This window comes from Trematomus bernacchii, unplaced genomic scaffold, assembly GCF_902827165.1.
Source record: "Trematomus bernacchii unplaced genomic scaffold, fTreBer1.1, whole genome shotgun sequence".
NCBI lineage: Eukaryota > Metazoa > Chordata > Actinopteri > Perciformes > Nototheniidae > Trematomus > Trematomus bernacchii.
Window position 1 is genome coordinate 20,012,746 of NW_022987973.1, and position 14,465 is coordinate 20,027,210.

The window sequence follows — 14,465 nt, forward strand, 5'->3', positions numbered from 1 at the left end:
AAACTATTGAAATAATTAGATTTTAATAGCATGTTTGAAGGTAAAGCTCATACTTTAACAACTTTACAAACTCTAGAATTGTATCAATATCATTGTGTGCAAGTGGGCAGTGTCTGTATGTGTTTCCTTACCGTGCACTCTGTGCTCTTTGTTATCTTCAAGCAGAAATCTGATGCAAACTCCAGCTCAGACAGACACACCCTGTTACAGTCAATCGTCTGTTGAAAGTCAAAAACAAACACAGCATGTGATGCAAAGATAAATACTGATCAAAATATAAACAGGCAACACAATAACAACGTGCAGTTGGTACAAAAGTAATCTGATTAGCTAGCAGCTCTCTGTTCTGGATGGAGTATCTGACAGTACTGGTTCTTACATTTGTTCGTAAAATTCATTTTTGATAAAAAATATTCACACTGGTATAATAAAGGTATTTACATTCAAGTTGCTACACTGCTGCCACAGCATATTTTCTCTAGCCATTGGTTTCATCTGTTATAATAACATTGCTAAAACAGGTCATACAGGGAAACACATATGGTCAGAACATGATACAGGTTTAGTTCTGTACTAAATGCATCAATTGTGTCACTAAAATGCCCTAAATACTTTCAGTACATAAAACTACATTAAGTTCAGTCGATCAAAGTTGAGCCTAGAAGTCAGTCTGTAAACTTTTATAGATGCTTACAAAGGTAGGTTTGGTAGTTAAATAACCATTAGTCTTTGTTTTCCTCTTCCAAATAATGATATTTTCATAATTCTTTTGTTTAGAGTTTTTTTGTATAACAACTAAAGACTGATTAACTAGTGAATACAATGTTTGCATAGCTGATAACGACGTGCAGATGGCTAGAGCAAGACTAGAGAACTGGTCAGGAGTATATCTGTTCATAAAATATGGTTTCTTGAGTAGAAATCTAAACTGGCTGAATATGACATTAAGACTCCATAAAATAACCTCTCATTAATAAGAGCACAGTAATTAACTTTGTAAATGTGAACATAATGTCCAAAGGAGACAAATATCACATTGGCAAGATTGTAGTTTCAGCCAGGTATTTAGATAGCTTGTTTAGCATCAAGCTTATACTAGCAAGTAGCTCCAGTGAAACCGTTCACCATTTGAAATGAATGCACTGGCTGCATCTTATATGAGTAACAATTGCAACATTGGCAGTTCTTCTTCTTCGAGTCCGCAGCAATCTCAGATGTCGTTCTGCCAGTATCGGGCACAGGCCACAGCTGATGGGGTAGGTTCTGCCAGGTCTTCTGGACTGCACCGGGGGGCATCGGCACATTCCAGTAGGTGGGACATTGTCTGCACTGATCCACAGCTGCACGTGTCTTCTGTGGTGTAGTTCCACACTTTCATCAGTGCTTTGCACCTCCCCTGTTCCACACGCAGTCTATTAAGTGACTTCCAGGTTGTCCAGCCGAGGTCGTGGCCACTAGCAAGGCTTTCCGTTGGTGTGATTCCTCTGTCCAGCCATTCAAGAGCTCGTGTGTCATGTCTTTGCCATTCATCTTCCCAGATGTTGGTCCTTGCTGCTTGTTTGGTTGTCTGGAGGGGCAGGATTGTCTGCACAAAACTGGCTCTGGATCGGAGCCTGCGTGGGGGTGCTACGTGGCCATGCAAGGGGTGTCTGATGTCTGTCTCCTGTGTTCTCCGTTCATCTTGAGCGATACCCAGTCGTCTGATGTGTGGGGGAGAGATGCCGGCTAGCGCATAGAGGCACGGGACAGGTGTTGTCTTAACGCATCCCGTGATGATGCGGCAGGTGTCATTCAAGGCTGTGTCGACCAGTTTGGTGTGACGTGATCGGCTCCAGCTTGAGCAGGCATACTCTGCTGTAGAGAAACACAGGGCCATGGCAGTTGCACGGATTGTTGGTGGATCTGCGCCCCACTTGGAGTTCACTAGTTTGCGCAGAATGTTGTTGCGGGTGTTGATCTTGGCTTTGGTGTTCTCCAGGTGTTTCTTGAAGGAGAGTGTCCTATCCAGTGTAACACCAAGATACATGGGATGCGTATGGTTGGACAGTTTGTGGCCATCCCAGGTGACGCTCAGTTCTTTTTTAGCGTCTCGGTTCCTCAGGTGGAAGCTGCATAGTTGGGTTTTTGATGGGTTGGGTTTCAGGTGGTTGTTATTGTAGTAGCTTGACATTTCTTGGAGGGCACTTTCAAGGACAGGCTCAATCTTCTGGAGGTCTACTTGTTGGGTGGTGATGCAGAAGTCATCATTGGCAGTAATATCCTCCATTTACACTTTAATGCAACAACTTAAGCTAAATGTAATTACAATAATATGTGACATTTCTGTTAGCCTAAGCAACTGAAGAAAGATCTTGATATTGATTTCTGGACACGGACATGGCTGATTAGCTAGCAAGTATGGTTGCTAAAAAATCAGAATATATTGACCATTTATCCACTGCATGCAATGTTATTGGCTTTAAATATTGCTAGGATAACATAAGCTTTCTGGCTCATACCATAGACTGTAGCTGAGTCAGTTTGGAAGTAGTTTCTAAAGTGTGTCCTATTTGTCTTAGAGAAGTATAGTGAACAACGTTTCCTTTGAATAACCTTTTAGACTGACATACATTTTGATTGCAAAACAAAAAATATTATTGCATGGTACGAACGGGGTTTGTCCCTTCATCAGGCACTATCCATTTCATAATCCCTGGCAGGTTTACATGTGGATCGCAGATTGTGCCTTTAAGAGACCAAGACACACTTGATGTTGCAAAATTGCTTTCTAGACAGTTACCATTATGAATCTGGACATGAAACACATTATATAAGGCAGTTTTAAAGCTGCTTCAAATGGTTGCAAGTTAAACATTCATCAAGTTGAACATTCCTATCTGTTCTCACTGTGAAAAAAACCTCATCTGTTTTGCACAAATGTATAATTCCATGAAAGGGCTCTCAATTTTACGGAATAGCAGCCAGCCTTAATGGAATGTTATTGGATCGTATCAACGGGAGGCAATAGATGAGAGTCCATGTAATTTGGGCAGAGGGGCTGTCTATTTGTCACTGGAGGGGAGAAACTATCGATTAGAGGATTCAAATTCAATTATATCAAGTTCTCCCCTCATTCATCACGAGGAGGACATGCTGCTTAGCAAACGGGCCAGCCGGTGAGGAAACACGTGATGGTGTGGGAGACAAGAGGTTAGAGGTTAGAGCATTCCTACACAGAAAGCTTCCCAAGAGGTATATGTGCTCTTATATGTTCGACTGTGTGCGTGTGCATTTGTTTTATCTCTGTTATGTGTGTTCTCCCATCAGTGAAAACCGCTCTATCCACAGGCTGCTGAGAGTAATGACGTTTCCTGAAGAGGAACTTAAACAAGGATTAGACATATCAATCACCCAGCGCTACGACATCACATCACACACACACACACACTTACTTTTAGGGCCATATCTTGCTCTCCACAGCTAACTCTTGCTCTCATTTCCTGTCTATAGCTATAACAGCATGGCAGTTATAGCTATAATAACAGTTCCCGCAAACTCTAATTTTCCTATCTGTAGGTTCCACTAGCCTCGTACACTAGGATCATGAGACTGACATATGGTTTTGCCAATTAGTCTAGCTAATACAATTATCAGATGTTGGGTAGTTGATGTCGTCCACAGTCGACAAAATTGAGGATCCAGTCTAATCACTGCGACAAAAAACTAGATGTTGCATCATGGTGGTTTTCCTCCACCAACAGGTCTAGTTGCTGCGCCAACACATCATGTTGATTAATACCATGTCTGTCCAAAATGTCATCACTTTAAAAAAAATGTTCCTACTGGACATAAGTGTAAAATTGGCATAACTTGCAATATGTATTATTGAGGCATGGCCAAAGCAGTGTTTTGTGAGGTCAAAGGTGATCATGACAAAATCTATTTAATTCACCAGCAAAGATAATATGTTCACAAGAATCTGACGAACCAACGCATGGACAACCAGAAATAGAATGGCCCTGGCAACGGCTTTATACATTTTTTAATACGGTGGTTATAGTCAATAACGGTTGATCTCAACACAACTAGTCTCCCATAAACGTTTAGTCTCACGGCAACGTTTCATTCTTTATTTTATATTTTTATATTTATTAAAAGAGTTAACGTAATCGGTCTTCTTTGAGCAACAAGCTCTATGCAAACCCAGGTGCATTGTGGTCTGTCAGTATCACCCTTTAAAGAAAGTATGGCTTCCTCAGCACACGATCTATGTCTATGTAAGCAGTTTAATATATGAATAAAACATGATCAGGTTGACCGATTTTTAAGTTTAAACACTATACACAAGAAATGAATGAAGATGATTCACAATAAAATAACCAAAGATAAGATAAAAGTGATAAATGTCCTTGCCAGAAAAAAAGATTGTTTACCTGTATGACTGTAGGCTCACAGATAAGTGTGTCTTCATTCACGACTTCCACCGAAGCCTCAGGCACCACCACCTTCTTCATGCATGACATGTTGAAGCCATACACGTCGTCCCAGAATGCAATGTGGTCTTGGTGCTTCTGTGGGTCTCCAACTAGTGCCAGGCTGATGTTGCAGAGGTCTGGATAGACTATAGGAGCAAAGGGAGTCAAGGACATATCACAACATGCATACATAAACACAAAAATATCCTTATTGCAATTTATTGTTTTACAAGTCAAATACACATATTAGCATGACAACCTTCTCTGCATCACCTGGTAGACCCTACATTGCTCATGTCACTGTTATACTGTACTCACTTGAGTTTCTTAGTTTCTTTTGGTATCAAAAGGAACCAGAAACTAGACAAATTAGTGGTAGCAACAAGAGAGAGCAAAAGAGAGAGAGAAAGATAACAGCAGGGGGAACACCTGTGACATGCTACAGTAGCACCTCTGGGGCTGCTAACTCCAGGCAGTGCTGTTAGCGATGTTAGCCGGCATGCAGCCAGAAGAAGGACCTTGGCAACCAGCCAGTCCCAAAAAACTATTTTTCTGCACCCGACTGCAGTTATTTTGCCCTTAGGCTTCAGGTTTAAACATTGTTGTATTTATTTTCACAGAGCGTAAAGTTAGCTGCTGTATGATTGATCTCTCTCAACTACGAGGAATTTTTTTTGTGTAGCAATTTGTGTAAATCTCTTATGTGATTTACAGTTCTATAGTCTTTGTCATTATTTTTGGGCACACAGCATTAATGAATCTTTTCATTTTTAATTCTTGAGCAACTTTAAGCCCTGCCCTTTTCTTTGAACAAAACATCTGTATAATAATGTGTGCATTTGCTTGTTTGTTATCCTCAGTCAACAATTTATTTTCCTTTTGATTGTTAAATAACAAATAAAAAAATCATTTAAAATATCTGTAAAACTGAAAACAAATCCATGAATCCATATTTTTTGTATCATTGGTTGTATAAACCTTTTGACAATGCATTTAATCAGGATGTATTTCAACCTCAATGCAAATGAGAACCAAACAAAATGAATTGCAGTTCATATTTTTGGACCAAAATGCAATCCTTTGTGAGGCCAGCCTGGTCAGCGATGAGTGAATCCCTTCAGGGATTTGTTTCTTCTAAAACGTAAGAACATAAATCATGACTAAAGGAAAGGGTGGGCAAACTCTGGTAGCATGAACTTCTACTCTCAGTGCTGAGACGTGCTTAATATTAACAAATTAAACGGCTCGAAAACCATTCAACAAATGTAATCAGAAAACGCCTTAACATCTTGTGGGTGTGGAGCTTTGCATCAATTTCATGAGGCTTCTTTAATGACTGTATCCATCACATACGCACATAAAATGACCTGATGACCATTTTGTCCTACTTTTGTCATTCTTCCATGTTGTTCACTAGATGGCCCAAATATGGACACCCAAAAATAAAGATTTGGCATTGTTCAAAATATAATCTTCCCATGAATGCTAATATGCTAATACACTTTAAGCTCCTACACTATTAAGATCATGCTTTCCACAACATTTTGGCTGCAGGGCTTTGCTCCCGTTCAACTACAGTACAAGGGCATCAGCTAATGGTGTCAGATTGGGTCAGCAATGTTTCTCATCACAAAACTTGGAAAACCATTTCTAATGGAGCCAGCTTTGTGCAGAGTGGTCTTGTCATGTTTACACAGGAAAGGGCCTCACATAAACCTACCGAACTGGTACCAAAGTATTGTCTGAAATATAACCGTTGGTCTTACAGTGTACAATACAAACCAAAAAGTGGGTCAAATCACAGAATTGGAACAGTTGTATTCACCATCGCATAAATATAGCATTTGTTATATTTCTTGAACCCATATGATCACCCATTCCTACTTGTCTTTCCTAGGTTGTGATTCCAGAAAACGTAACATCCTCTTTACTTGCACTCAAAGTACACACAAAGTAAACTTCCGTAATCACAAATTAAATAACAACTGATAAATGCTTGGTGGTAAACAAAGAAGGGAAAAACACAATGGAAAATGATTTGAATGCGGCCTAATGCTAATTCATTACCTGGGATGGAAAAGATTCTGAGTTGTTGCTGAAAAGGATCTTAAAGGTTTAGAAGCTTGTGCCAGTGGCCAGTCCAGTTAGACACATTGTTTTACAGCGGAGAGTGTTTCTATCACTTTAGAGAAATGACTGCTGCTGGAAATCACCCTGGCTGGATGTTGGTCAAACAAGTTTTTGATCCTGCAGCCTCAGAAACAACATTTTTCTTAAAAGATGAAAGACGTCAGTCAGTCACTGAGGAACTGTTTTTCTACCTTCGTTTTTCAAAGCTTTGATGACAGGGCATAGGCAGTGATTACTCACTCCTCATATTACATCACACTGTCTATTTGAGAAACATTATGTTTTAAATGAGCATTAAACATGACTTAATGTCCTTTTCATCGTGTTTTCACATCTGAGTAGATTCCTTTGGGTAATATGCTTGGTGATTAAGCCAGAGCTGAGATGCTTGAAGCCATTGGTATCCCCACTGTGAAGTAACATTAGCCAACACAGAGGCCTTAGGCCTAAACTAGAGTTTAGAATATGCTCATGAGGATGTCTAAAAAACTTCATATTTTAACATATCAGAAATCCTTTATTAAGTCCCACAGCGAGGAAAAATCTTGCTGCCATCAGTCGTAATGTACAAAATGTGTCCCAGTTGGAGATAAGGAGAGTCCGAAAAAAAAAAGAAATGAGCATAGCTGATGGCCAATATAGCTGACCTTTTGCTTCATGAGAAAGACGCAAGCTACAGGGCAAACACGCTTAGTAATATCGACAAAATATGTTATCTTGATATAGGTCATTTCATATCAGAGACCTGTCATATCAAAGATATCATAGATAAATCAATAAATAGTCTATATAAAAAAACACATTGTAAAGCCTATTCTGGTATTCTTTTTCTCATCTCATTAAGAACTTTTGCGTTAAATTAACATAACGATTTCAAGTTAAATGATATAGAAAAAAAAAATATATATATAGTCCTAGCCTACTATATGAAGATGTAAACTTTCAAAAGTAAACTCATGAACAGCTTCAAGTACAGTATATGTTGTATAGCAGCAACACAACAATAAATGTTGCCATAAAAAACTGTGGTAACGGTTTTTGGTGAGTGTGATAGAAATTATATAGAGTTATTATCATTATATCATTATAAATCTAACATATGTTAGATTTATAATGATATAACATTTTATGGCCTTTCCCTAAAGCACTAATAATTGATATCCACCCTCAAAACAATATTCAGAAGGTCAAAATATTGTTATACTAGAACATCTCAAAGGTAATCATTAACAATTATTAACAATAGCAATAGTAGTTAGCAATTGCAATAGTTGATACTAAGCAAGCAGTTAGCTGTAGTGATAGCTGTTAGACTATATACTAAAACACAAAACAGTTCGCAGTATAAGAAAGGGGGCAACAATTAAGGTAATGAAACGTTAGAAATAGTAAAATGTTAGCAGTACATTTAGCAAGCAGCAGCAATGAAGCTTAGAAGCAGGCATGAAGAAACGGAAGTCAGCAGGATAGCAGTTTGGGATGTAAACAGACATCTCTGTCATTTGACTAGGGGCTTAGTTGGAGTGCATACACCCTTTATTATATTCCTTTCTAGTTGGACACTTTTATGTGCTTCAATTATTAGCGTGGCAGATGCTAAGTCTAGCTTCAGCTAGCAAGCTTATCAGTTCTCTCACAAATGCTGTACATATATTTACTTAAGCTTAACACTTTGGTTTTGATAGCAATGATGAGTTTCTGTATTTGTATTACCCACATTTTGACTTAAATATGTTATGGATATCAGAAAAGCACATACATTTGATAAGTGTTTTTACGCTTTTTCCACCTGACAAAGATAGGGTTCACAAAATGCATTTATACAGAAGTTTTTTTTTAAAAAGTCACAAATTGTTAGACAGCGAGAAGAAAAGGAGAAAGAGATGGATAGTGGAGACACAGAATCCTCCAGAGAATTTGAAAACATTGTAAAGGCTGTGAAACCAAGGTTGCCCCAACCTTTGTATGAATACCAATAAAAGGAGCAAACTACAAACTGTTTTACAGGCATTGTTTTTACACTTTTAAAAAACATAAGCCTTCAAATGAGATTATTTTTATTTTACCTGGCATGTGTGTTAGGGCTCAGTCTCACATAACCTTCGACATGTTGGACCATAAAATGTGTGAATGGATGGTGACAGCTCAGTGATGGGCAACTCATGGCCTCTCATGATTAGCTGAAGCCTGTGTGTGACCCTGTGAGTGTCACCCTACCTAATGACTGCACACACATATTTTTTACACACGTACGGATGCAAACAGCAGATTTGTTACTTCATTTTACTCTGATTACTGGACCGACTGAGTAATTACGAGGGCCGGGTAAGAGGAGGACGGAGAGATGCTGATTTGGCAGAATCAAGACAGGCCCGTCTGAGACTCATAGTGAAAAGAAATGGAGATGGAGAGACGAATAGGCGATGGATGGGGTGCTGTGGTGTGGATGGAGAGGGAGAAAGACTAAGAGGAAGAAGGGGGGGTACACGGGCGTCCCCAGATTCATGGCTTTGACATCTGCGTCCTTCTCGACTCGCTGCCCACAGCCCGTTTGTCATGCCCCCCCTCCCCTTTCACTTGCTCTCTCCATCCCCCCCCCATTGGTTGGCTCTGAAGGAGGGAAAGACGGTGTGGGGGGGGGGGGGGGGGGGCACGGGACAAAACAGATCCCTTTTCCCTGGACGCTGTGCTGTGCCAGGCAGGCAGGGGCACATTTAAGGATGAAGGGGAGGTTAATGTAGTGGGGAGAATGAGCGAGCCGCTGTACCTCTCTTCTAATGTAGCTTAAACACACATGCTGCAGGGCCATGTGCACACACACTCAAAAATCTGAAAAAAAGCTAATGGATGGAAGTTAATAAATCTAATGTGACACAATTATTGTAAAAAAGAGTATAATTTAATCATTTAAAAGACATCACATTGTTTGGATTAATGCATTAAGGTGCAGTCTGCATGTGATGATATCCAGGAATATTTGCTCTGCAGATTGGCACATAAATACTGCCTTGGCAATGTTTACTTGAACAACAAAAACAACAACATGGAGCAGCATCCACTCGTTTTTTATGCTTAGCCCCATACATGCTGAATTAGGCATGGGAAATGCTGATAAGCTTAACAAAGTGTTCCCTTTTTGACTTAATGTTCCCATATCAAAGCTCTTGGCGGAAGTAGATGGTTCTGCTAGACACATTTTCCTGGTTTTGAGTGACACAAAATACACAGGATACACAGGGATCAGCCTGTTCTGGGAGCATCAGGGTTAAAGGCTTATGACGAACCATATGGTGTCCTCTGACCTATCACTTTCTGCCTGACTCTGGTTCGCATGTCCAAACTCCCTCGCAAACAGATCTGTCTCTATATGTGGGGTCATTCTGGCTGTCAATCTGTGCGTGTGTGTGTGTGTGTGTGTGTGTGTGTGTGGTGTGTGTGTGTGTGTGTGTGTGTGTGTGTGTGTGTGTGTGTGTGTGTGTGTGTGTGTGTGTGTGTGTGTGTGTGTGTGTGTGTGTGTGTGTGTGTGTGTGTGTGTGTGTATGCTTGACCTATCCCTGGTGTTCCAAGGAGCCACTAAAGGCATTGTGGTGGAACCGTTCCGTAGTTGGGTCACATTCGGCACAAGCCATTAAATCTGGTCAATGGCAGGGATGGGATGACCCAGGAGACACAAGGCAAATCCCTAATGACAAAAAGTATTTGCATACCGTACGTGTCAAACTGTTGTCCAAATAGTTATACCTGTAAGAAATAACCATCTTTTACATGTTGCATCGGTCTTGGTTTTGTGTTTTCATCTACGCCCTCAAGGTTATGTTTTCAAACACTGTAGCTTTCGTGCATATGAAAATAAAATCTTTGAATCTTGAATGTTTAAATTCAAGTTATTTAAAAATAATTGTTACTGTACATCCAAAAATGTAAACAGGTTCACAATAGAATTCCAAGAAGCATATGAGGATCAAAGCAACATCACTGTGCTTATGCCAAGCTGCTATTGAGGCAAAAGTGCAAGCACACATTCTTCAGTCCAGCCATACGTGAGACATGTTGTCTTTGAAAACAGCTGTGTGCTGAGGTGAGATGTTGAGCCTCCCCCTCAGCTGTATATGTCCCCACCTCCTCAGAGAGTATTTCTCTGACTAAACACCTGAATCCTGCAACTGAAGCTGAAGTTTTATAGTAAAATCTTCCATTCTGTCAAAGGTTTCTTGCTTATGTGTAGTGATTGTATCAACTGGTTTGTATATTTGGAAGAGAAGTATTTTTATATATGCTGCTTGTACTGACGTGAACAAACACACGAACACACAATATATCCAGCGTGTCACTCCCAAAAACCATAGTGGGCTAGCATAAGAAGTTTCTCCTGCTGACAGATCACACCATATACTTTCAAGGGTTGTGCTCCATTTGGTTGTGCCAGCCTGCCGCTTGTAACATAGTGGCAAGGAGAGGGAAACTCACTGAAATGGAGTGCAGGAGGTACTTAAAGTGGCAGGTATGACGTTAATTCTCTATCAGCCGCTAATTGAAACGAAAGCAGTTACTTTAGTGGAAATGTTGCTGTTAACCTTAGTTTACTCTTTTCACAACATGTTGGGGGTTTGGCAGTATAGTACCTTCTCCATTTCAATTCAGCAATTGCGAGCCATGTGAAATATTATTCTTTATTGGTTACAATGTTGTTGGTTCACATTATGTTATGTCTTCATGGTGCTCTTTTATTTAGTTCAGCCAGATGGGTGTTGATGCACACCCAGGATAGTCTGATCTATTCCCGCCCCAAAAACGATGGAAGTTGGGTTTGTCTGTCTGTGGCACTTTAGTGTAACCTAGGCAAAAGCAACGCAATCTTCCTACTTCCCTGGCCACTTTGGTCGATTTTCAAAAATGTGTAGAAACTGATTGGAAAACCGTGTTTCATCACTAATGTCATGACTTATTGAGCACTAATTAATAGACTTAAGTATAGAGTAATTAAAAGACAATGCCTGAAGAAAAAAAGAGAAATGTCCAACTCCACAGTGGCAAACTTTTATGCTACCTTTTTTTTTTTATCTTGAGAAGATGTGACCTACCTGAGCCATCGTCAGCGAGGTAGGCGTCTCTGGCGTACAGCACAGAATCCAACATGGACTCAAACAGCAAGAAGTAACCCTGCAAAGAGAGGAAAATAAGCATTATCACCAAGGTATCTTGTGTATTTCGGTTTATTCAAGGCATTCATTTTGTTATTCTACAGTATTGCTGTTTTATAGTTATTTGTTAATGTAAATAACCCAATTTATGTTCTTTGAAATTGAAAAGGATATTGTGTTTGTTACTTTCGTTGCAGTTGTATATGTCTTAAGTGTAATTTGGCTTGGCTTCCTATTTTGTATGGACATGCTTTTATTTTGAAGGAGAGTTAGCGCTGTTGACAGGAAGTTGTTGTTGCTATGGAAACAACGTGACGGACAAAAGGAGCGGAGAAAAGTAATATCTAAATATAAAGACGGAGAAAGTCAACAATAAAGTTTATGGTTAAGTGTTAACACCCCCCGAAGAGGCACAAGCTCTTACGTTGATATTGGAGATTTCAATCAATTCAATTTATTAAAAGAAAAACGAATATCCGAATAACGAAATTGAAAACCGAATAGTGTGCCAACGACCGAATATTCGGATATTCGGGTACAGCCCTAACTGACAAACGGGCAAAAGCAGCTGTCCATATAGCATTATATTTTTTCTTTGATAATAAATGCTTGCAAGGACAAAACTACAGAATCGCTGGACAATTTAATTATTTTTGAATGCAAGATAACTAAAGTGGAAATCTGAATTAGCCGTGACTGTGAATAGAGTAGTGCGCCCACGTGGTCTGACACCAAACATCCACAGATTTGACCCTGGGTTGACCTTCTGTTCTGCTCCAGTAGATGGCACATTAACCGTGGTATTATTCCATTAATGGGGAAATTGAGTTTTGTCCACATCTTGTTGGCTTCGGCTTGAGTGGCAGGAACTGCTGACAAATGGCTTTTTTAACCTCCTCCTCCTCAATCCAAGCAGCAGATCTATAGTACCGATTGGCTATGGTGCACCGCCAGCCCCTTGAATATGGTATTTATGTGCACAACAATCGGGCGGGTTCAGACATATGGGATATCTCCATCTGGGACAAGGAGGTGGAGCAAAATCACTACGTGTACATTTACTGTAACTTATGACCCATATAGTCCTGTAAAAAGCTTTGACAACACTGACTGGCTTTAGGAACAAAAACACCTTTCTATGCTTTCAGATGTGTGTTTTACGATGAAATCAAGAGCACAAGCAAAATACAACATCCTTCAATTTTCAGGCAATGATTAATTTGTCCTCCTGTTCACTGTAGATCTTTGAATCCTTCCATGCCTTTATATGGATCAGTTCTAATGGACTATCTGATACTGCCATTCATTCAGGAATAAATCACATTGGTGCTTAAATATCAGTTTACACATGACCTGACAATTTCTATCAATCTGCTATTTGTACAGCGTACAGGAAAGAGGTGGTGTTTAAAGAGGTATTTATTATTACAAGAACTTTGGTTCTATCGAATAAGAAAACATAACCATCAAATATCTTGGTACAGGACAGCATCTTTTTTTTTTTAAATATATAAATAGTTTGAAGATAATCATAGAAGACCGTAAAAGACAAAAGATGAGCCAGATTATCTAAACCAATTTATTTGGGAGTGGGGTAGCGATAACGTTGTTATAAATTCCCAACTGCCCTGGAAAAATGCTTTACTACGCCAATTATAGCATATTAAAGTCAATCCAGAAAGTTGTCTGAACCTTTTTTATTATTATTTTACAATGGATGTTGGTTATCATCCAAATAATAGGACATACATTTACATAGTTTTACATTTGCTTTAAACTATATAATTATTATTAACTGGTTTGGCCATAGCGGAACAATTTTACAAGTGTGATACAAAATTGTACAATACTGAATCAATCAATATGATAAGAAAGTGTTTTACTATTGCTACTGTAGTGTAAATTAATTTCTAGTAGTTTAATATTTGGGAAATGGCAATTATGTCAGAGTGACTGAAACATCAAAGCAAGATGTAAGCAGCAACACAAAGATGAAATTTGCAGCATCAACAGGTCAAATATGAGGAAAAAAAATGAGTTATGTTGAAGATTTCAATATCTCTATTTTCTTGTCGACCGGGGGCCAAGGACAAGGAGAGGTGAGGGCCAGGACACGAGATAAAGACTGAATCAGGGCATGTGTGTGTGGAGGATGGGGCTGTGGATGATGAAGAGAAAGTAGAGGAGAGAGGAAAAGCAAGACAAGTGATATAGCGAAGACGCAGTGGCCAGCAGAATAGTAATTTGGTGAGATAAGAGGCTTATTATTCAAATAAAGACAACCTTTCATTAGAGAAGGGAGTTGCGAGCGTCAGACAATCGGGGAAACAGCTCTGATTTATAACCAAATTCCGAAATCGTCACCATCTCTGTAACGGGCCTGAGCTGATAATGACAGCGATGAAGCTGATATAACCGACTCATCCTCTGCGGGACGATACAGGGAAACGTTATTTTGGTTTAGCGACAGTGGACTGGTCTCGAACCAAAGTCAGGTCCGCGAATCGTCTGCTGCTGACTGGTGTGGTCGATGTCCTTAGCAGCCGAGCGGGTCGTTTTTTAAAACCCCTGCAAAGAGAACACCAGCCTCGTAATTTAGATCCCAATTTCACGGGACGCTGCTTCTCTTGACAGGAAGAGGATATGAGAGGGAGAGATGCCCGAAAGCAGAGTCACACCTTACTTTTATCACGTCAACAATGCTCCAGGATTACTGCCCCCCCTCTGCTGCCTTTTATGT

At 39.7% G+C, this 14,465-nt stretch overlaps 1 protein-coding gene across 2 annotated transcripts in view; it reads right to left on the minus strand.

Moving 5' to 3' along the window:
• Positions 1-14,465, minus strand: part of prmt3 (protein arginine methyltransferase 3) — a 61,577-nt gene that overhangs the window by 18,302 nt on the left and 28,810 nt on the right. For both annotated transcript variants that reach the window (XM_034116968.1, XM_034116967.1), the window contains exons 11-13: positions 11,666-11,744; positions 4,413-4,600; positions 132-218 (exon numbers count right to left, since the gene is read on the minus strand). In XM_034116968.1, the coding sequence (XP_033972859.1) occupies positions 132-218; positions 4,413-4,600; positions 11,666-11,744 (354 nt within the window). The remainder of the gene's footprint in view (positions 1-131; positions 219-4,412; positions 4,601-11,665; positions 11,745-14,465) is intronic.